Here is a 24,280-nt window from a genome sequence, read left to right as displayed (position 1 = left end):
AATTGAAAGAGGACCTGTAACACCAGAGAAACTCAGTACACTTGGAAATGGGAAATCCTTTTTTTAAAAAAGTGTCAGACACTCTTCAGGAATAAATACGTTGGTATATTTTAATAAGTTGGAAATCTAATAAGCAGTGAAATTCCCAATAATTTTACTGAAATTTTATAATTTCAGTGAAATTGTAGTTACACTCAAAACTGCTTTGTAAAAACAAAAATGGAACCATTTTCCATCTAGTTCTTCTACTTATACTGGAAAAATGACATGCAAATGCTACTTGCGCACAGTAACACAGGAACTGTACAACTGCAGCACACCCACCTTCCTAGAATGCTACAGCTTTTTGTTTTCCCTTTGTCTTACTTTTATTTACACAGGACAGTATTCTCTTTCCCCTAAACTATCCAGGGAAATATAACTGGAATTTCCTGATTTGTAGTTAAACTATGCTAAACCACATCCTCTCTCAAAAACCATATTTGGAGCCAACTCTTATTGTCCTGTTCCACTAAAATCATGATAAACTTTTCTCTTGAAGATGATTTTATCAAGAAAGAAATGGGCTTGCATCAAGGGAGGAAATACTTCAGTGACAAGTAATCATGCCTTAGAAAGCACAAAAATTTCTTTGTAGGGCTCCCACCCCCTTAGTTCTTGGACATTCCTCCCTTTCTTCTGCCCTGCATAGAAGTTGTGCTATGCCTGAAACAGGAGGCATCTTTCAAAGCTCTTTAAAAGGTACATTTACAAATTTGGTTGTAACTCTGGATCCTCAAGGGTCAGCAGTACAATTTCTTCAACAATATTTGCTCCTCTTCAGTTTCCCAGGCCATCAGCTTTATTCCTAATCACTGACTGTTCAGTGTACAGAGATTAAATGTTCTCCTGATGCAATCAGAGGAGCAAGAGAGAATCTTTCCTCCTCTCTAGACACACTGGGAGTTTTCTGAGCCAGAATTGAAAGTGTTCACATGATGCTTATCAGCCCAAATTAACTTTTCTTTCTGGGAGATTTGTTTCCCATAGATCAGAAACAACACCAAGGGGATTTTTGAGACAGCAGTGTTTGCATGGCACAAAGAAAGCACAATACTGCTAAAAGGCCAAGGTTGTATCTTCTCGTGAGGAAAAACATGAAGAAGAAGGGTTTTGCCAGTACCATGACAAACAGCCTACACTCACAAATAAGATTCTGAAAGCTAATAGGCAAAATGCTTAAAAGCCAGGCGTTCTACAAAGACTTCTCAAAACCAAACTGCATCATTTATTTATGTAAATCTTTGAGGAACTCGGGTTTTATTTTAAAGACCTCAGGCCCTTCTACTGACTCCATAGGGGTGTAAATCTTTTCACTTTCATAAAAAAAACCCCCTGTTTCTGTTTTCTGATAATAGAAAAAAATCCAAAGAGCTAAAGCAACAGACAATTTCAAAAAATTATGGGTGATGTGTGGAACTTGGAGTTGGAGCCACTCATATGAGAATTTCCCTGATGGTCAGGATGACAGGAATGGCAGGGCTGGAGGCAGCATTGGCAATTCCATTGGCAAAATGAGCTTATTGTGTCTAAAGCACTGTGAGGACAATGACATGGGAGGTCTGTTGTGAACAGTCCACCAGGTATGTGGAACTTTACACCTCAAAACATCCCATGCCCTCTGCCTACAGAACCTCACTGCGAGGGAAATGCTGGCTGGGTGTCACAGTGGTGAATTTTAACTCCCCTTTGGACCCCACATAGTGAACAGCTGAGGACTTGGATTTTCTCTAGCCTGTGACTGGGCTCTGTAGGCTGTATCCCATTGCAGGAGCTGGAAAAGCCCTGCTGCCCCCAGCACCAAAGGAGTAATCCTCAAAAGCTTCTCTTTTGCTACCATTGGCCAGTGGCTTTCAAATAGGATTAATCAATTAAATTTGCACAAAAGGTAACTATTTCACTGTCACTTGCTGTTAGCAAATCTCCTTCTGACACACCTCCCCCTGTGTGCTCTCCCTCCTGTGTGAATATAAAATGCTTCCCCTCCACACCCTGGCTGTGCTACAGAGCACTGCTGGGGCTACAGCTCAGCTAAAAACTCAGCTAAGGAGTTCTTTCGTTTGGCAACCCTTTAATAAAAGTATTTTTTCAAGGTAAATGGAGAAGTGTTTGAGAATAAGGGAAAAAAACTCCTCTGGCTTTGCTGTTTGGTATTACCCCAAACAATGTATATATAACAAGAAAGTTTCAGTAAAATGCAGAGAAGGATAAACAATTGACAGCCATAATAAAAAGCTATTCTTCTGCTCCTGCATGAAGTCTGAAATGCTGGAACATTTTAAAATGAAGCCAAAGCCTTTACTGATTCCTTTTGACAGAGCCTGGATTTGAGACTGGGCTCAGTGTATAAGCAATCTATAAATATAAATCCTTAGTAATTGTTTTCTCATTTCTTTGAAATGCCACAAGTGTTCCCTTCTTTTCTTGAGGAATGAGATTCAGAATTTCCATTCTGAAAACACCTTTGTCAGGGAGACAATGTCTGAGCAAGTCTGAAGGAAGTTCAGAGAGCTCTGAATGCTCTTGGAATCCAAACCAAAAAGTAAGACTTGCTTATTATTGTGAGTATAACACACAAATGACCTCCTAAGAAATCGAGTCTCATAATGACAGACTAAGTGTATACAAGGTAATTTTTTTTAAGAGTTACATTAACTTGCATCAGTCCAAGAAGATGTCAATGGCCACATGGGAAAAGACACCCATTTTGTACAGCTCCACAGACTGCAAGTTTAATAAAGAGGGTAATAAGGTTAGAATAATTATTCTAATGATGGAGTGGGAGCATTTCAGTGAAATACTGTGGATATCACAAGCCACAAATTGAACAATAGCCAGAAAAAAAACCCCTAATAATTTGAACCCAAATGCATATTTGTGTTTTTGGTCTGTTTGGGAATATCTCACATCTGGATTTGAGTCCCTCTTTGGTGCCAGCTGCCTCACCATGTCTGTCTATTCCAGCAGCTCACCATTACATGTAGGCCAAAAGGAGCTTTAGTAAACCACAAAAGAGTTTAATAAATTAATTTTTCCATCTTTATTACCCTAGAGACTTAACTAGATGAAACTGAATAATTTAAAAGATCATTTAGTGCACCTATTATTTCCCCAAAGGGAATACTGAAGTTTGAAGACGGGATATGATAGGAAAGGATGTCTGCATGTATGAAACTAGAGATGGCATCAAATAAAACAGAAAACAGTTTTTACCAGCACTGGCTGAAAGTCTTCATTCTTGCCCAGTTTGATATAAAATGTCAACGCAGTTCAATAAACAGTTTAAATACAATTTGTAGTCAAAATAAGGGGGAACTGTCTGTGACAAATGCATGCAAAATGGTATCTAAACCTTCACCAATACATTTGTGACCTGGTTAGTGGCTCTCTCCTCCTGGGAGTCCAAGCCTCCACTACATCAAAGCTCCTAAATTGTCACTATCTGCTACTGAAAAAGAAGACTGGTGGCATTTTTATCTGCTTTTGGGGGTAGACAGGTTGCAATGAATATGTTTCCTTTTACTTTTCTTATCCTTTTAAAAATAAACTTTAATATCAAAGTAGATCTTTCCTTGTTCTGCTTAGGGCAGAACAGGGGTTTTCATATTTTTTAAAATGGATAAGGTTTTGATATAGAAAAGAATATTAGGGAATGTTTATCTTTAAGGATTTGCAAGGGAGTGTTTATCTTTACAGGATTTGCATGAAGTTTCAACTTTAGGAGAAGATCAATGATCTCCCTCAGCTGTCACCAGATGGATCCTTCAGCTCACTGTTTAAAATTCCTGAGGAAATTCTCTATAAAACATTTAGAATATGAAAGGTACAGATAAACAGGAAAAAAATTCCTATGTTAAAAAATTGAGAAACAATTCAAAGCAGTCAAAATATTTCAATATTTTTATGTCATTTTATTTCTAAATCACACCTGCTAGTTTCAAATTTAAGGTAATTTCAAAAAATGTATTATCAGCTTAAAACAGTAACATTTGAAAACAGTTTTGAATGAGTCTAAAAAGGTATGGTTTAGGATGTTGACAAATATACTGAAACATTTGAGAATCCAGCCTGACCTGCTGCAGAACACTTGGAAATATTTTTGCCCTGTTGATGGGAAAGATTTAATTTGGTTTATTCTCAGTTTGATGAATTGGCTTGTTTTGCCAACAAATAGCTTTTCTGCAAAAAACTAAGCTGCTGTTAAGGATGAAGAAGCTGTGAAATTTTTATTTTAGTATCATAAATGTGGTTTTTTTGCTAGACATTTTATAAACACGTGTACATATTGTTTTAGAACAATCCAGATAGGAGGGATGCTTGGGCTCCAAGTTTACATCTTTACTGGTACAAAAGGATGCAAATGTTGCAAAAGCCACCATCTTTCAAGTGCATGATGAGAAAAGGCTCTCTCTATCTCACTCTCTCCCTTTTTCATCTTCCAAGCACTTCTCAGCTTTTAGCATATTTAGGCACTTTGTGCTTAAGCACCTGAAAAGCTTTCTGAGGAGAGCATGACTGGTCTAAAGTGTGATGGAACAGTGTGACAACCAGGCCTTTAGAAGTAGGACAAAAATATCTATATATTTATTCAATTTATTTCTCCTTTTTGTTGGGGAGGGGGAATAAAATGGCTTTCCCAGAGGCAGAGAAATGCAGCAATGACCTGAGCAGGTGCTGCCTGTCCCTCCCTGGGGATGCCCTGGGCACACGGCCATGGCCTGAGCTGCACAGGGAGGCAGCAGCCAGGAGCCTCTGTGCTGTGCTGGAAGCATTAATCCACCTGCTCTGTCCTTTGGACCAGAGCTAACCTCTGTGGGCTCTGCAAACTGCTCTGCTCTGCACTGCTGGGGCACATCACCCACCTGGCAGATAACTCAGGAGCCTTCTGTGCTTTATTAAAGCCTCTGTGGGACTTGCCTGTCTGCTCACTCTTTTCTCAGGCCATCCTGAGCACACCCTGATTTGTAGAAAATCAGTAAAATTTTGAATACAATGATACTGATATCCTGCCAACAGCAAGCCAGAGCTGTATATTCTTGCTTTTTGTGCTATTCAGATTCCAAAAGCAGGTGTCTAATGCCATTTGAGACAGCTCAGGAGGCCTGGGACACTCCTTAGGACTAGCAAACACAACGTGACCCATGTGAGATGCTACTTGACAAGCTGGAGCACCTGGAACTGCACTAAAAGCTCACAGCCAGGCAGTCAAACCTTTTTCCACTGTCAGAAGTGATGCCAGTCACTGACCAAGTGGTTGCACCCCTTGGCACAAGTTTCCTGAACCCCCAGTGCTATGGCCACAGTCCCAGCAGCTAAACCAAAGCTGTTGGCTCAAAACCACACAGGGACACACAGAAAAAGGTGTTTGAAAACCTCCACCCTGACCTAAGAAGCAAATCATCCAAATCCAGGGGGAGCTGGGAGGAAAGAAACATCTAGTTAGGTCAAACATCCACCCCTAGATCTCCACACAGATTGCACCTAACACAGGTATTTTGACCTAAACACCTATAAGAAAATGACATTTTCATAAGCTGTAAAGTGCACATAATCACCAGATGAGCTTGAAATAGTTGTATTGAAACTGATTATTAATTTTTATGGATGTGAACAGGATTTGAATAATCTCAACGAGATGAAGTACAGCTGTTTTTGAAGCAACTAGAGACTCTTATCATGCCAAGAAAAAAACCATATGTTCAGTCTGTGTCAGACCCTGAAAAATATCTTCTAAAATACAAATGATGAAAAACATTTCTCACGTTAAGTGTAGAGTGTAAAATGTTCATATTGTTGGGGGATTGGCTGGCCTGCACAGACTCTGTGGGTTCCTGCTCTATGGTCTCACAGATATTTACAGGGATCTTTCAGATACTGCTAAGTAATAGGGACATTCAGTTCCACCAAAATGGTTAGAAACAGCAAGTGTGAGGAACTCTATGTCAAATAGTGTTGTTTTCTCCCTTAATTCATGACCCACTAATCTAATTCCAAATTCCTCAGGACTGGGTAAATGAGGCACAGCTTTAAACCATCAAATTAAAATCTACATTACCACAATATGAGAACCAGCTCTAAAGACCATCTTTCATGTTCTGTAGAACCAGTCACTAAATATAAATTAACACACTGCAAGGTCTGATCTTGATAATGATGCCTACTTCTCAATGACATGCCAAGGCAGGGAAATAATATACCCATGGTTTATGCAACTTTCATGAACATAAATCTTAATTCCTCTCTCTAAACATATTTTTTAAATTATTTATAATTTTTACTGACTGTGAATGTTACATTCACTTTCTATAGAAAAGGCCTCTTTTCTTTTCTGGGTTGATTATGAGCATGGATTCTGTCTCTACACCACTGTACTTTCTGTGCCAGGAACACTGAATTTCTGTGCTGGGTTATGCAGACAGTAGTGCCCCAAAGGACAGATCAAACCTAAGTGTTATTATTTGAATCATTGTGCGCAAAAGGAATAAAGAAATAATAAGTCAGACATCTTGCAGCTCCTTTTTTCTACCTGCCAAACTCCATGTGCAACATGAAAATACCTACATGTCTATCTGACCCAACTACCCAGTGGGTAATTTGGGCCTCCAGTGCCCTTTGCACTTTGAAAGAACCAAAGCTGGGGGACAAATTCTCTATTAAGCTTTTAAGAAGGATGAAAGAAAAAGAACAAAGAAACTCCCTATTTGGATAATGATTTTTTAAGGGAACCAGAACTGTTAATTAAATGTTCACCTTTTCCAGAGTTCATAGAAAACTTCTTGGTTTGTTACAGTTCTGTAAAGAGACTCATGACCAGAGTATTGGAAAACTGAAATATATGTGCATAGCTATTTTTTAAAATGACACCTGAAATCTCAAGATTGCCTCCAACCACTAAGTGATACATTTTATTTCTCACTCCTTGTATACATATCTAACACTCAAGGTGGAACTGAAAAATACCCACAATTACAGAATGTGGTTGCTCACAGTGGCTGAAGTAAATAATCCATCTCCTCACAGTCCTGCAGCATTAAGAACTGCAGCAAAGCCACCAGGATCTCCTGACAGGGAAACAGCTGCCAAGCCAGGAGAAACACTCTGTGAAGCCAAAAGGCCCAACAGGACTCCAGTCCATAGGGACTGGCTAGGCTGCACCACCTGAACACAAGTGTCATGAAATCCTGGTGGCAATAAAGGCAAGGAACCTTGTTAGTCACTGCTGCAGTGATGTTAGATGCCTCAGTTTTACCAGAGGTAAAATTAATTAACCAATATAATGTCTGTGTCTGCTGGCTGGTAGGAGGCAACACAAACAATTTATTATTGCAATGGTTTCCAGGGTCCGTGGGGTGTGCTGTAAGCAGCTTTCTTGCTAGAAACTCTGTTAATTGTGTGCATTAGAGAAAAAGAAAAAGGTGGTTCCAACCTGTCATGCCTCAGTGCCCTCATATCAACATACACTGTGGTGGGATCTGGTCCAGATGTTCCCTGTAAACAACAACATCAGCTAATCAGAACCTGGGGGCTGGGAGGAAAAAAGAGTTTTACCCCCCAAATAACCAAACATTCATTTCAGTGCTAATTATGCTAATCAAATGACAAGTTATATTTAAGGTATTCATCAATCAAAGCTCAGCTTTACAGAATCAGAACAAGCACTGGAAAAATACCTACCATCAGGTACTTGTCACCTTGGAGTTCAGAAAAACATCAAGCAGTCAGACTACTTAACCAACACATGTCAACAGAGGTTTTATTTGCTACAAAAGGCCAAGTAATCAGCACATGGATACATACAAAAAATGTTAAACATGTTTTGCCATATAAAGGAAGGCAGAAATTGCTGAGGAGACACAGTTTAATGGCAGAAGCACATGGTCAGGAATGTGAAGCATGGTTTACTGAGAGTCTTCATACATGCAACAGAGAATATACTTGAAGCTAAAGATAGTAAAGGTAGCACGCATGACATGAACCAATCTGGACTGAAGGTCTGTTAAGCAATTTTTTTGATCCTTTTCAGTCTTCCACTGCATAATTTAAACCCTTGCTTTATGTCACAATATTTAGTTACTTGAGAAGAGGCAGACTAATTTTAGTTTCCTTTCATGCAGAGATGATGCAGTCTTTAGGTCTTTCCACCCACAGCTTTTCTGCAGATTTGCAGCCTGCTATGATCTGCCCTTATCCAAAACTTCAAACTCATCACCACTGAACATCATGTGAATTCTCAATGCTCCAGGCAAGGGCTCTCTTCTCTGCTGCAGACCTCATGCTACTGCTAAACACAAAGCTAGAAGAAAAGCACAACTTCCTTCTGGAATGCTGGCACATTGGAAATTTCCTTTTCAGCAGAGGAATTCTCTTAGACCTGGTAAACTCCAGATGTACAAACTCCTTTAGCAGTTATTTAGATGTCTACTACTTAAACCAGCAGGCAACATGAACTCCTAGTGATTTCTGTCCATTTGGGATGCATTGTAGAGTATAATTCTTCACATTAGGAATGTCTAAGGCAAAATTTTACATTTCTGCAATGCTGGCTGATTGTTCCACAATTTTTTGAGCACTAAAAGTTGCAACCCAGACCCACAAATATCTAATTTTTGTAGCTATGGGGGAAAAGTGTTACCACTACCAATTGATACTTACTGAACAGGTACTGATCATCACCCACCACCAGAGGAGAACAGGAATAATAGAGCTGCACATGCATGTTAGCCTCTTTAGCTTGTTATACACAATACAAGGTACAATATCCTCTCTAGCTATTAACAACACGATTTTCAGTCTACTGCTAAACTCAGCAGTGTAACAGACTAGTGCTGAGTGGAGAACTTATTTCAAATACACAAAATGTTAAAAAGAAAAAAACAAAACCAAGGAAAAATTTGTTATCTTTAAAAATAAAACCAAAGCTGATTTGTATTTGTAAAATAATGGAAACAGTCAAGTTTGAAAATCAAAGACAAGCACTATGGTATTTTTAATTTTCAGCATGAATGAAATATTTACAATGGACATCTAATATTTGATGAAACCTGCATACAGATAAAGCTATATTGGACTTATTTATAATTTGATAGAAGGATCTGAAAATCCCCAAATCTCCAGACTCAATTTCTAGTCTGTCCCACTGTTGGAAGCTGATAGGTGGGTATTGAGGGAACATGAAAATCCCCTACCTGCTCGGCCAGCTTCCCCAGCCTGTGAGGCTATAGCAGCAGGAATAGCAGGGATGAGGAAGAGAAGGAAAGAAGGTAACACAAGACAAAAATAATAATAAAAAATGGGAATGAAGGGTGGGAGAAACAAAAGAGGAGAATGCAAAAAGCAGGGAGTAAAATAAAAAGAAAAACAATGTCAAATACAGGAATTTTACAAATTAACCATTATACCATTAAAGGTTAAAAAAAGTAAAAAATGAGGTGTCAACATTTTAGTAGAGCAACAGAAGAGACAGCTGTAGACTGCTAACCTTGGACAAACAGATTTAAATGGTTTTAGGACACTACAGACAATGTTGTTAGTAGAAAACACGTGTCTAGCATACTGATTTTTTTTTGTTATTGGGTTGGTTTTTTTGGTTTTGAAGTCATTAAACATTATGGCCCTCCTATTTTAATGCACTTTATTCCATTAAGAATTCCAGGCCTGCCATTTTACTATTAACAGAAGTTTGCAAGCGATGTCCTCTGGAAATCAAAAGTAAGATCTCTTTTTGGAAAAAAGAAATAAAATTAGTATACAATAGGGAAAGATACTTACACCTTCTTGCATACAAATTAACCTGATCCTAAAGTGAAATGAAATCAAGGCTTGGTGTATAATCTAACTACTGGAAGATCACAAATAAATGGAGCAACTTCAGAGCCCAAGAAGTCTTCATTCCTATTTGTTATGGTAAACAGTGTAATACATACAAAGAACAGTAAAATTTAAAGTTGATAAAAACCCCTCAGCTCTCCACCATGACTGATAACTCAGCAAAGAGACAAAAAATTCCTCAGTGGTGACTAGTCCTGAAGCACTACTATCACATGGAGCATCTAACACCAGATGGCTGCTGTGGGATTTGCCCTAGGACTTGTGAAAACCAACAGCTCTGAAAGCCCTGGCATCCCACATTCCTCTCACCAGACTTCTAACTGCCAGCAGAGTCAAAGACTGCAGGAAGCTGCCACAGCAGCACCTTAAGACAGGTCTATTTTGGATGCAAAGGAAAATTAAACATTTAACAAAAATAGGATGAACTGCTTATTGAATTAATGCCCCAAAATGGTATTACTAACAATCCAGGCTGAACACTGCAGTGTAACTGCAAGAAAACAGGAGAATTACTGAAATCCAGCAGTTATATAATTCATTGCCTGTGACTATACTGCAGGTGCAGAAAGGACTTGGAGAGTACCAGAGTCTCATATGCCTTTTAACTACGGAACAGCTTGAGAAACAGCAGCTGAACTATCAGCAATGTCCTTCTGTGGCCAGTTGCAGCTGAAATACTCTGAAAAGTATTTCAAAGGAAGCAGAGTCTAAGCCAAGACCAGAATGACTGACTCAATTTGTCTGTGCACATTTATTTTGAGAGACTGAGATAGAGAGCATCTGTTATGCTGGTAACAGGGAAAAAACAACACAACTGCTGGAGTATCTGATGTTTACTTAGGATATGCCTGGTAGTGTTCAAGAAAACCAAATGGGACATACAGAATTTTCTGTCTGAAAATGAGAATATCATAATTACATCTCTTGGACAAAATAAATCTCTGCCCATGCACAGGCTGGCACTGGTGAACCATCCCTGGTCTGAGCAAATCTCAGCAATATGCCAGGCTTTTATTCTCTGGGAAAACACTGCAGGTGAAAACTGCTTGAAGTGGTACTTCTTGTAGTACCAGTGGTACTGCTTGAAGTACCACCCCAACAAGTCAGCTGTAGGGCTGACCACATGCCAGGACTCAGAGCACACCTGATTTCCACTCAAGTTAAAGGCCAAGCTGCATGCTCTCCCCTACTTCCTTCTCCAGAGTTAAAAACCAGGAACTAGGATATCAGAAATCCTAAGAATTTAAAAATAACTGGTTTTTTGGGTTTTAAACAGCCTAAGGATGTGGCCTCAGTGTTTACTCCAGGTCTGCTTCTGTTCCAGCGATGCTCAGAAAAGGAATTTTTGGTGTGTGCTTGGCAATGTCACCTACGCAAGCACAGCGGCTGGAGCTGTGAAAAGAACTTCATGGCATGACTCACAGCAAAGGTGGGAAAACAGAATCTGAGGGAGCTCACCCAGAGCTGTAGTGCATTGCTAAGTGTGAATCATACCTCTGACACAGTGCACGGTCTCCTGTGGCACTCCTTGCAGACCTACCCGTTATTACTTTTAATATGGAAGATCCCCAGAGAGCGTGATCTGTCGCTAAGTAAAAAGAAATATTAACTTTATGCCCTAAACTGAGTAACAAAGATTCCTTTGCTAGACAGTGAGGAAAGGGTCCATTTAATGTAATTTCAGCCAATAAAGAAGAAAGTTTGCTGTATAAGGTAGGAAGGATCTCCTGATGGTGATGGATCCCATCCCCAGATGGGTGCCTGAGATGTCTCTCTAAGCAACACTGACTATTGATGGATATGGGATAATTCACCTAACCTTGCAGTCTCACTTAGAGGAGATAGAAAAGAAGCAAGAGGAATCCTGCTCTCCTTAGCTTGGACAGATTTGTTAGTACATTTTCAGGGTTAACTAAGGAAAATTAACAACTTCTAGAAGTTTTCCCTCAACTGAAATTGAGTAGCAGGTTGAATAAAATGAAAATATTTATTCCAAGTGTTTAAATGGAAACCAGCTAAAATCCTAGAGAACCATCTGTGCTGTTGTAAGAAACCGGCTACTTTTCATATCTATTTTTCTCTCTCTCTTGAGAATGCTAAGATGCTAGTTAATGAGAATTAAAATATTCTAGATTCAATCTTTTCATCTCACTAATCCCTGGACCATTATCTGTGACTATACAGCCATAAAAGGTCAGATATTAATAGCATTTAAGTGCCTAAAGATGGAAGGAATTATTTATTTTCAAAAGCACATCTCTAGAAATCTAGTCTGCAATGACTACATCAAAGGAAACACTAAATTTGCTCTCAGTTTGAAAGAAAATTAATAAAAATGACAATGTATTAGTCTGTCAGTGATCACAACCCAGAAATTAAGATAATATGGTAGACTAAGATTCTTTTGTACCAAAGAGATTATCACAATGATTTCCTTTTCAAGGTAATCTTTAATAAAATGTTAAATTCTGCTATACACACACAGAGACACACACACAGACTCACACACACAGATACATCCACATGGACATATACAACTTCTTCCTCTTCTTTTTGGAGAGGTGAACTGTCAAAGCTTTCTGGAAGAATCAGGATACCTTTCCCTTTAAACATTTGAGTCTTGGATTTGTCCACAAATTTGAAATCAAGAAGGTATCAAAGATAATATCCAAGTTGTATTAGAGGCAGCCCACAGAGAAGAAACCTGGATAAGGGTCAGTAGCTGAATCCTGAGATATGCTTAGTAAGGTGAGTAGTGGATACATATTTTAGAAGCACTGCAGACCAGGCTGGATCACCATTATCCCTGTGGAAGTTGGTGTTCCAGGAACCACGTGCTGATCTCACAGATGACATAACTTGGAAGAAAAAAAGCAAAGGCAGATGCTATTGACTCAGATTACTTGACAAGTAGTTTTATGCAGTGTGAAGAATCCAGAAATCATAACCCATTTCTGGAACATATTGGAGACAATACTAATTGCAGGAATACTGTAGATGAGGGATTAAAATTTAATTTGTTTCTCAGCTGAGAAAACAGAATAGCTCACAAGCTATTCTGGAATACCAGTAGCCATAAAGTTCCAGACAATTTGGAAAGAGCATTCAATCTAATTCAGTATCCAGTCCCTGGCAATGTGTACTGCCAGATGCTTCAAAACAAGTCTCTATCTTTGCAGTCTCCACCAAAATGACATGTTCTGTGGTGATGCTTGCAAGTAAAACCTTTAGTAATTTTTTGAGCACCTTTAAAATTTGCCAAATAAGCCTCAGCTCAAATGCTTCAAAACCAATTCTGCTTGGGAAGAGAATGTTGCTCCATATAGCCTATCCTGAAGTGGCTTTTCTCCATTCCAGCCACACCAGTCTTTAGACAGTGTTTGGCTTTTAGTTTGTCCTATGGACTGAGATGCCACATCTGAGTAGAACTCAACAAAGCCTGACATTAAGCTATACAATCAGCCAGGCTGTGTAACCATCTCACTCAAGGCTCTCATTCTGTGCTGCTCCTAAATCCATAGGCACTATCATTGACAGTATTCCTTCAGAGATTTAGCCACTTTCACAGTTTGATTCAAGAACTCTTTCAAGAATTTCTGTAAAGAACCATCTAAGAAGCAATCTTCAGCTAAGGAGTTAACACAGTCAAAAGGCAGATATACACAGTCAAGCCATAATCCAGCCTAACTCCACGCTGATTAGGACTTGCAGTTTCTCTGAGTGTAGCCAGCCTTCCTGCATGTTTGCAGTGGGTTGACCCAGTCAGCAGCTCAGGACTCACCCAGCTCCCTGTGGGACAGGGAAAGCATAGGAAGAGCAAAAGTGAGAAAATCCACAGGCCAAGATGAAGACAGTTTAATGAGAGAAGGAAAGAGAAAAACCCAAGTGATGCAAAAGCCATCACTCATCACCCCCCTTGAGCAGAACGATGCCCAGCCAGTCTCTGAGCAATGGCTGCTTTGGAAGACCAACCACCCTTTTCTTTAATGCTGGGCATGACATTATGGGATATCCCAGGTCAGCTGGGGACAGCCTTCTTGGCTCTGTCCCTTCCCAGCTTCTTTCTCCTCCAGCCTGCTTGCTGCAGGGCACTGGGGTGATGGTGCAGGGGACACAGAGAGAAATGGGGACAGCCCTGATGCTGTGCAGGACTGGTCAGCACGAGCCCAGTCACTGGTGTGCTCCCAACATTGTTCAGTCATGAACAGAAAACATCTGCTATGAAAAACATTAAATCCCAGGCAGAACAAGCACAATGTTACTTCCAACAGGCCACACTTTGATATTGCACCTGGCTTACTGCTCCTTTGTGTTATCCCATGATTTTATTATTTGTCCTGAATTAAGGACTAATACGTGAAGTAACCACCATGAACCATCCAGAGACTGGTGCACATCTAAAATGGAGATTTTCATTTGTGGCAAGCAAACTTCTGCAGCTAAAAATTTGCCCTTGTAATCTAAAGCATTCTTCATGTCTGGTCTCTCCAAGGACCAGAAGCCAGAGAAGTTGAGCTGTCTTTCAGAAGCAGCTCCACCACAGCTGCTGGGGGAGCTGACAGGCCACATCCTGATCTGTTTCCAGTGAAGGTATGTCATCTCTTCCCTGATTCCCCTCCTTTCTAAAACTATTTTATTCCTGGAGAATATTTATGGTAGCCATTACAGAATGGCAAACCAAACAACTCCACCTCTGGGCAACAGAATGACTTTTAACCCTGCTCAGCTTTCCCTTGTCATATGTTTGACAGTAATAATTAGAGACAGCCTAGGCTGTAGGCATCCTCTGCTGCAGTCAGAGGGAAAGCAAGCAGTACTGGAGCTGTGGCACACCTCTTGGATTCATATCCTGTAACACTGAAAAGGGCAAGAGGCTAAGGCAGGCTCAGACACACTGCTCTGTGCTGAACCCATAACCTCAATTTGTCAGTTTTTTGGATTTAAAAAAAACATTTGTCAGGTTTTTTTTGGATTAAAAATATTTACGTTTACAATCAGAAAAGGAATAGCAGATTCTTATTTGCAGTGTCACTGAGAAGATTTGTTCTGACTTCCACATTGAAGCAGGTACCCATGTGACCTTTCTGAGAAATCCTTCACATAAACCAGGGGCAGCTGCCAGGTTTGAAATGCAGGATGGACACACAGAGTACAGGGAAGTCCTACTGAGGACACAGTGACTTTGAGGAGGTTAGAGACATGGCACATGACCAAATGGATATGGAACTTCCCAGCCAGAGCAGCTGCCAACGCAGATGATTCTTTTAGTATTTAAAAGGTTATTAAATTAGAAAAGATATTACACCTGAGTAGGACACCTATGGTATTATTACAGGAATAATATGTGCAACTCTGAAACCAGATTTGAAGGACAGAAAGAGATCAAGAGTCACAAAAATGAGACAGAGATCAGGAGAGCGTGTATTAAGATTCTTTATCTATTTATCAATATTAAGATGTGTATTAGATGCATGACAGAAATTAGACTCTTATTCTAGAATAAAAAAATGTCTGGATTTAATGCCAGATGAATTTAAACTGGAAATAAGGTGAAATTAATTAAAAATGGAACATCCTAAAAAAAGGCAAGTGAACTTTCATCACATGAAGTCCTCAAAGATAAAACAGTATATTCTAGATCAACCTAAAACTATTTTCTTGGTGCAGTAATCACTGGTTGAAAAGCTAGATGCTATTCAGAAATTCAGACCAGATAGCTACAGTGCTCCATCACTCATTAAAATCATGACTCAGTAAAGACTCCTGGAGATTGCATGTTACATCCTGTATTATCCTTGGGACTTTTCTTCTGATCAAAGGATCAAAACAGGAGAGATAGAGCAAAATAATTTTCCTTGTGTGCAGAAAATATCTACCTAGTTAAACAAGTAATGGTTGGAAGTATTTTGCAAACAGAAGGAATCCATTTTGTAACACACTGAAGCAAACACTTGGAAACTCGTTTACATGACACGATTACCTACTGGCTCTGGAGCACAGAGTACACGTTCTGTCACTGTCAGGTGTTTTTCTGAATTACTGTATTCATGGGCAGAATAAATGCTATGATTGCAACATGAGAGGGATGAATTGTTGACAAAGTGACAGAAATTTACTACCTGTGTATGCAAGAACATTAAGTACTACGTGCATTTTCTTAGCATGTCTACGACCAAACAGCCAAAGGAAATACAATGAAGGCTTCTTACTGAAAACCATTTCCTTAAAACAACTTTGAGCTTAAGGAGTGAAAAATCTTACCTGCAAACATATTGCCAGGTTAACTCTACAGCCAAGTGATGTGCTGACAGCCCGTGGATGGAGACCCAGGTCTTTAAATAACTTAGAAAATGACTGAGTGAGAGCTATCCGAGGTCGTTCTTCAGCCACTACTACACAAGTCCGTACACGTGAAAGGTCCAGTCCCCTTGCCTAAAAAAAAGTCAAAATGTAACAAAGGCCACAAATGGGTAGGTTTAATGCAAAACAGAAGTTCTTAAGTGTATTATGCAGGTAATATGATTCAAGAGGAACAGCAGAACAGAGGCCAAGGTATCAGTACAGTTTCCATTTTTCCTGGAGGCCGGATGGCCAGATGACACTCTAATAGCTGAAGAAGCACATACTTGCTTGTCATCCCAACATTAGCACATAGGAAATGATGGGCATGCTAATTCTGAAGGGAGGGAATGCTATTTCCCCAAATTAATTCAGACGACAGTGAATAACAGAAAACAGGAAGCAATGTCTAGACTTGGAAAACTGATTAGGAAATTATTAACAGAGGATGGTAAAGGTTGGAGTCATCATAGATATCAGCATCTCAAGATAAATTTATTTCAGTAGCACATGGGAAATTCCAGATGATTTCATATATTTAACTGGCTACCTTGCTTTTAATTCTGGGGGGAGGAAAGGAAGATACACCCTCCTCTCCATACAACAAGGATCATCTAGTTGAAACAACACAGTACTTTTAAGCATGTGATTATTTAACTATAGAGGTCAAAACCAAATTAGTACTTCGTATAACCAGGGTATTCATAAAACACACTATACAATGTAATACTCTTTATAGTAATAAACAAATTGTAATACAATTTATACCTCTGTTTTACAACACTTGCCTATCAACACAGGCTGCAACACACATCAGAAAGCTTAGGTAAATAAAAGCCTTTCCTTGATGTTTAACAGCCCTGTGATCTGAAGAATGACTAGTATTGATACACAGCCTTTGGCAAGGAGTAACGTGGGTTCTGTGGAAGCTGCCTGTGCCCTTTGATGAGTTTCTCCTCCCAGCAGACACTCAGCAGAGTGTTGAAGGCTCCCAGAGCCCACGGTGCAGGCGCAGGGCGGGCAGGACGGCAGAAGCACTCACCTTCAGTGACTCTGTTTGCGAACCGAGTCCCTTAGTACAGAGCTCCATGACTGAATAGGAACAAAAAGTGTCCCTCACTTTGTACTGACTCACAGCAAGAAGCCACAGGGCAGGGTTGGTCTCCAGCTCTGAGGGAGGAATCAGAATAGACTGGTGTCCTGAATAAACACTGCAAGACACAAGATTCATTAAGACACTAAACACCCGTGTCCACAGACCAGCCATGGGGTAGTGAATATGCAGCTTATCACAGCACTGGCTGGAACACGTAAAGCCTTACAGTGCTCCACAGCTCCAGAAGTTTAACATAGTGTTTAACCCTGGTTTTCTGCTGTTCTTCCAGAGTCTATGAGGACTGCGGGCAGAATGTGCTCCTAATCTACTAATTCACTCAAAATTCCAGTGGACTTTGCTCTTAGGACTGTACCAAAAAGAGCAAAAATAGCTTATTAATGGTGTGAATAAGCAGTGTAATAATATTTTAAAAAATTTAGTGTTGCTGACAAACACTTTGGATTGAGTAATTAGCATTTTAAGAGACCTTGACAAAAGAGTACTTTATTACTTAATGTGGAAGCAACCTGCCTCCTGCTAAAGCAAGAAAGAGGTCTGCAATAATTTTCAAGGGAGTACATTTGGCCTGAATTTAACATCCCTTGTAGTTTTAAATTTCTTCTGTGAAAGTTTTATGAACTTTTGAAACTCAAATATACTACATCTCTTGTATACTGGATAACCACTGAGCATAAATTTTGCAAAAATACATTTATCAGGGTCTCTGAGGGAAAAATTATGTCAGAGCTAATTCCTCTGGTACCTAAGAATCTCCCCAAGGGAAAGATATTCCCAATTTGATGACTTTATTTCCCATGGGTTCTATGTTGTTCACTCATCTCACACAGGCACATTTACCATCAATTTTACAGTCGCCTCACATCTCAATTTGAGATCTGGAGATATTTCAAATCAGAATGGTGACAGCATAAAGCCTCCAAATCATAGAAGTTCTGAGAAAGGACCATAAAAGCCCCCAAGATTTATGATGCATAAAAGAATTTCATTTGTGACTTGAAAACTTGAAATGCCAGCTTGGTAAAGTAAAGTCAATGTTTTCAAATCCAAGTGTCTGAGATAAGACATGAAATGGAACTTTATTTTCAGGAATACGAGCATCTCTGTAACACTGGACATCAGGCACCTTTGCAATTCTTGCAGATGGGCTGCACACACACACACACACACATTCCCTCCTTGATGAGCGAGTACCCCACTTCCCCCAAACCCAGATGAGAGTGCTTTCAAAAGCTGTGCCATGTAGAACGAGGTTTGTGTGACCTGGATGTCTTTACTTGGTACGATAAAGGCAAAAGAGGTGAACAAGTCCAGCCACAACAGCAGTTAATAACCCAAATTGTTTAGGTCTCTGCTGGAGTATGAGCCTGAGGATGTCATGGAATATGTATGAACTACAGTTCAAGCAATTTCATTCATCACAGAGGAGAAATTTTATCTTTGACTGCTTGTCCCCATTTATGCCCCTCTGGGTGATTGATGAGCAGTGGCTCACTGTGGAGTGATGTGTTCTGGGATGGGGCTGACACGGTGGCCACGCACGGGAGGGAAAATGAACCATTACCCTTTCATGGAATCAGAATAAAGTACCACTGAACCTTGAGCATGTGCTGCATAAACATGTGAAGAGATCTTGGCAGCATTACCCATGCCTGAAAGGGGAATGCCCTGAGCTCAAGTGAAAGATCAAACCAGCCAGGGAGCAGTACCGATTTTTACTATAAATATTACCTCACTCTTTCATTCTTAGCAAATTCTATTAAGTTTTTCAGAGAAGTAAGACCAAAAGGCTGCTTAGGGCTCCACAAACAATCAAGGTGTGCAATCTGTCTGGTAAATACATAATTCTTACAAACAGGAAGCTGTAAGCACTCAAGTAAAAACCTGGGATGGGCTCCAATCTGTACAAATATGGTACAAAGAGAATCACCTTCAAACCTTTCCTCCTGACCCTGAATTTCTCTAATTGATGCAACCAGTAGTAAGTGAAAAAATTATCACAATAACAAACATTATGTGTATTATTGAGTGTCAAATGTGGGAGAGCTATTACTCACAACCACATTAAGATCCCTTAGGTATCACTTATTCAACTGGGCAGACATACCAAAATCAAAACCAAATCAAAAGAACAAGCTTTATCCCTGTACTGAAAAGTGTTCGCACAAACTCCACAGTAATATTGGAGAAAAAAGCTGCATTGCTTTGGGAGGAAAACAGGAAATTGATTCCAAGTGTATTTTACCAGGAAATCATTCAAAATAGCAGAATTTACACCAAAGACAAATGTTTTCCCCTTCAGCAACACTAATGTGTGAGGGTGAACTGTCTACCTGTCTTGATCAACTTAAGGACAAGAAAGTGGTTTTGCTCCCATCAGCAGTCCTGCAGCAAAGCATGAGGATCTGGATGCAAAGTAATCCATCTTCTTCAGACTGAGGGAAACAAATACTGTTTTAATCAAGCTTAGACTTAAAAAATTACTCCAATTAGACTGAAAAAAAATTAAGATGTTGCTAGTATGTTTTCTGAGTTTTCTAATGCCTCAAAAATACTGTGGAGTTCAGGATCAAATGCACAGTGGAAGGAAATATCTAGCAGGAAGAAAACTTTGTGTGCTGGAGAGCCTCACACGTGCTGCTCTTGACTGCAATACACAAACCTACAGACAGCTGATACCATGCCTGCAAACCTCACACCCAGCACAGGCTTTGCCTACTGAGCTGTGGTTTAATAATCTATGCATGTCCTCTGATTTGCAAGAGCAGTTGGTGGAGCTACAAGAAGAACTACAAAGGCATAATTGCGGGGTGAATGTGCCAGTTCCACAGCTGAAGTGGTTTATGCAGCACCTGGTCACCACAACGTCGGCCAAAATTTGGCTCAGCTCCCTGAATCAATCTCCGAAACATTACACAGAATTTGTGTATCAGTCCAAGCCACAAAATGCTACATATCCCTGAAAATTCACAGATTTATATTCCCCTGTGAAGCTGTCTATCACCCATGTTTTGGTAGAGAAAAAGCTGAGGAAAAAATACCCTTGTACAGCTGGTTGAAACATTTCACACAATTCTAGTGTGGTTTCAAATCACTGTGAGATGTTAGAGGGTGCTTGCTTAGCATGAATGCCAAACCCCACAAAGAGGACCATGTGCCTGAACAAACTGCAGTTGTGCAAGGCTGCTTTGGAAGTGCTGATGGTTCCAAACCTACAGAAAGTTCTGTCAATGCTGCCTCCATGTAATTCTAGGAATGACAGAGAAGTTTGGTGGGTCATCCAGGTATGGAATTCTAGATTTGGTAGAGTTAATCTTGAAACAGAGGCACTGAACAAGGTGAGGTAGTTCCATCTAACCTTGAAACAATGATAGTTAAGATGGTTAAGCTGTCAGCTTGGCTATTCTCATACAGGAACCAACAAAATAATGGTGAACACTGGCAGCAGGAGGATGAATGGGATATTAGGAAAAACTTGGGAATTTAAATATAAACTGTTGAAGCTAAAGTCCCCTTTCTGAGATTGCAACAGTATATGATACAATGGACAAGGTGCAAGACTTTACTTATGTAAATACTGGGAAAAAACTGTACCAAGATTGTCACAAAAGTATCCACCTCCTGATGCAGGTCTTAACAACAGGAGCAGACACAGTGCAGAGCATCCCTGAATCACCTTGTCACAATGACTTTTGGGATGCAGATGCAGGGGTGGCTGAGATGTGAGATCACCTTTTAGAAATGCTGACTTCTTTAGGGGACTGCAGAGCAATCCAGGGTAAAAAAAAGTATTCATGTGGTGGACAGAGCCTTGGACTTTGGCAGTAAGTGAAGAGCCCTGTCTGCCTGCACTAAGCAAGGGCTGCCCAAGGACAGGAACACTCCAGGTAAAAGCACTAGGATGTATTTTGGTATGACAGAACCACCTGATCACAGCACTGGCTGCGCTGTTCTGGCAGCATACGGAGATTCCTGGAAGGACCTCTTGGCACTCAGCTATTCCACTGAGTTGGAGCTTTAGCCCATATTGTGCTGAGGCAGATCAGCAGTAAAAGCTGAGATTTTATTATACTTCCAAACATTTCAGCAGGTCAATAAATGCTGACAATGGCCAGTGCAATTTGCAGTTGCATTCTGGCAGTTACTGACCCATCACTGCCCTTACTCCTGCGTCCTTGTGGGGTGACACGAGCTGTTTCCCCACTTCAGTGGAGGAGGCAGGCAGGTACTGCTGAACCCTCTGTGTTTGCATTTGATTTCTGCATTTCTACATATGATATGTGGCACTTGGTGATGAGGGACAGGTATGGGAACTGGTGTTTGGTAGAAAAAAAGTCTTCACAATCACCTGGACCAGAGCTTGTAGGAAGGACAGTACAGGCTATAGAGGACAGTGTTTGGGAATATATCTCTCTTAGGCTTCAAAGGACTTGGGCCAAAATTAAATCTTCAGTTCTGGAGATCCAGCATGTACAAAAACAGGGATTTTTGGAGAAAAACTAAAGGACCAGCTAAAGTCCAAAGATGACAGCAGGCACACAGTGCTCTAAGAGCATGACTGCACATGGTAAGCAGATAACCCATCAGTACCAGAGACAGCAAAGGCCATTGCTCAGCCTTGAGCATCATTCTGGTTCCTTATCCCCATCTCTCCTGCCCCACTCATACCCCATGTATGGGCATGTCTCCAGAGGTGATGGGGTAAGTCTGCCAGTTCATCTCACAACTCACATATCAAGGTGACTCAGGGCATTCAGCTGCCCTTGAACTTTCCAGGCTCGAGGCAGATTTAACAGTACTGATGTAATGTGGAAAGAAAGCAAATTGCCTCTTCCACAAATTGCCAGTGGATACAGACTCCCCAGGAAACTGGCACACAGCAGTGTGTGGGCAGATAACACACCTTCACACTCCTCCTGTGCCAGTTATGCACTTTGCAGAACAGATGTTTATGTTCATATCCTGCTCTTCCCATGTCAGAGTTATCCGGTTCTGATGTGGCATTTAGGCTTCTTTATGCAGTCTTGCCTTTAATTTGCTGCACATGGGCTGGAAATTGGGTGAAATGCTCATGCCTGCCAGTTATCTTCAAGTTAGCCTAAAAAACCCTAACAATAATCAGTGATTCCTAACACAATAAACTTTCCTAAAGTGCAGTTCTCCTGTCAGTGTTGCAATCCCTTGCTTACTTCTTGCACAGTTCCACCTGTCTGGTTGCTAAGAAACCTTGCAGTCTTTCTGTAGCAGAAGCCACCTGGCAGCACCACTGTGGATTTTGGCTTCGTGCTATGGAACAGAGGCAGCAGGAGCAGGACAGGAGAAAGTACCTTCCATGGAGAGCCTTCCCTGACCATGTCATAGCAGTCATGCTATTTATTGCATGGCTGCTGTGGACCAGAAAATTCAGTTCCTCTGGTCCAGTCTGAGTCTCACTGGCTTTTGACAGGCTCAGTTTCTGAGAATATATATAAAGTTTATTAAAAAATATTAATGCACTTAATTTGAATAAGGACAATTCTGTCTCCCAGCAGTAAAAGTAGAACTGCAATTTGAGTTGGCTTAGCTGGGCTAAAGCGGGGGGAAAATTCTTATTTTATTGCATTACTTAGCAACTATCAGTTAAGTGAATGCTCACTAATGAACTGCAGAGTGCTGTATTCTGCCCCACAGTGAGAAGCATTAAGACAGGGACATCTTAATTTCAGGAACCATTTCTGAACAATGGGATTTAGAGTTCTTTTTTGTTACATTTGAGGAAATTTTTTCCTTTTAAAGAATGTAATACATTTTAAAATGTAATGCAATGCTAGTCAGAATACTAGGATCACCTTCTCAGAATGGATAAATGAGATTATTAAAGAGAAAAACACAAAGATAATGTATTCTTTTATTGAATCATGAGTAAGAACTCGTTAAAATTAGGAAATTAAGGGTTTGGAACTCACATGGGCTGACGTCTGCTGCCACACCCAGGACTTGCTGTTCAATGACAAAGGTTCCAAGGAAACCCTGCTGGAGCATGCAGCCAGTTTAGAGGGAACAGTTCTTTTTAATGTATTGCTCTGCTTTGCAAGGTTTCTTTTCTTTATTATTTTATAACCTTTAGGCCATAAAATAATAAATTTCAAAAAAATAAAAAAAAAACTTTGCAAAACTATGCAATATATTCAAACTTACCAAAGGGCTGGCTCCATGCTCCAGCAGCTTTCCTAAGTAGCTTTGACCTCACAGAATGGGGCATTCTGAGGCACCGCAGTGGAGCAGGCCAGCACAACATCTAAGCACCTACAATGGGGATAAAAGGTTAGTTTTTCTTTCACTTCCTTAGTCAATGCCTCCTTTGGTCTAGTTAATAAAGGAATTTAAATGTACTTTTAACTGCACCCAGCACAGGAGGTTGCTCTTGCTTCCTGCTGGGCTCCTAAAACAAAGAGTTCCTATTTAACTCTCAAAAGCCCCAAACTTATAAAAAATTGAAGACCAAAATTCATTTCCATATGCCATTAGAAATATTAGTTTAGTAAGTGGAAGTGGTGACAGACAATCATAAGTTTAGAGTAGAAATCTCTGAGTTAGAAATCTGGGTTGAAATGTTGGGCAGGATCCAGTTATGCTGAACCTCAAAGAGTAAAATGCAAAGTTACAAAATTTTAAGTTATGAGGAGTAAGAGCCTTATAAACTCCAGGACGTATTTTTTCCTATCACATCAAATAATACTAATTTCTAAAATAGTAATGAAATGGAAATTAGATTTGTAAGTGGAATTAATTAGGCTGTATCCAATGTCAGCTTTCTCCAAATGACAATTGCAATTCTAGCAGCCTGAAGTTTTTCTGATTTAAGAGGAACAGGGGATCAGTGGCAAAGAAGAGATTGATGTGAGGGTTCATAAGACTCGAGTGCTGCTGGCCTGATCTCAGTTCCTTCAAATCCCTTGTCTCCTTTCTCTTCTTTGAAAA

The 24,280-nt window shown here is 40.1% G+C and overlaps 1 protein-coding gene across 5 annotated transcripts in view; it reads right to left on the bottom strand.

The window, feature by feature from the left end:
- DIP2C (disco interacting protein 2 homolog C) overlaps window positions 1-24,280 on the bottom strand; it is a 310,372-nt gene that overhangs the window by 21,144 nt on the left and 264,948 nt on the right. For 3 of the 5 annotated variants that reach the window (XM_039707449.1, XM_039707457.1, XM_039707474.1), the window contains 4 exons: window positions 17,249-17,417; window positions 16,129-16,299; window positions 9,225-9,254; window positions 7,466-7,527 (listed from right to left, as the gene is read on the bottom strand). In XM_039707449.1, coding sequence (XP_039563383.1) covers window positions 7,466-7,527; window positions 9,225-9,254; window positions 16,129-16,299; window positions 17,249-17,417 — 432 coding nt within the window. The remainder of the gene's footprint in view (window positions 1-7,465; window positions 7,528-9,224; window positions 9,255-16,128; window positions 16,300-17,248; window positions 17,418-24,280) is intronic. The other 2 variants (XM_039707465.1, XM_039707482.1) reach the window with 1 other exon arrangement.

Source organism: Passer montanus, unplaced genomic scaffold (genome assembly GCF_014805655.1).
Source record: "Passer montanus isolate IOZ18808 unplaced genomic scaffold, ASM1480565v1 scaffold10, whole genome shotgun sequence".
In the NCBI taxonomy this organism is placed as follows: domain Eukaryota; kingdom Metazoa; phylum Chordata; class Aves; order Passeriformes; family Passeridae; genus Passer; species Passer montanus.
This window is presented reverse-complemented; position numbering and strand designations above follow the sequence as displayed.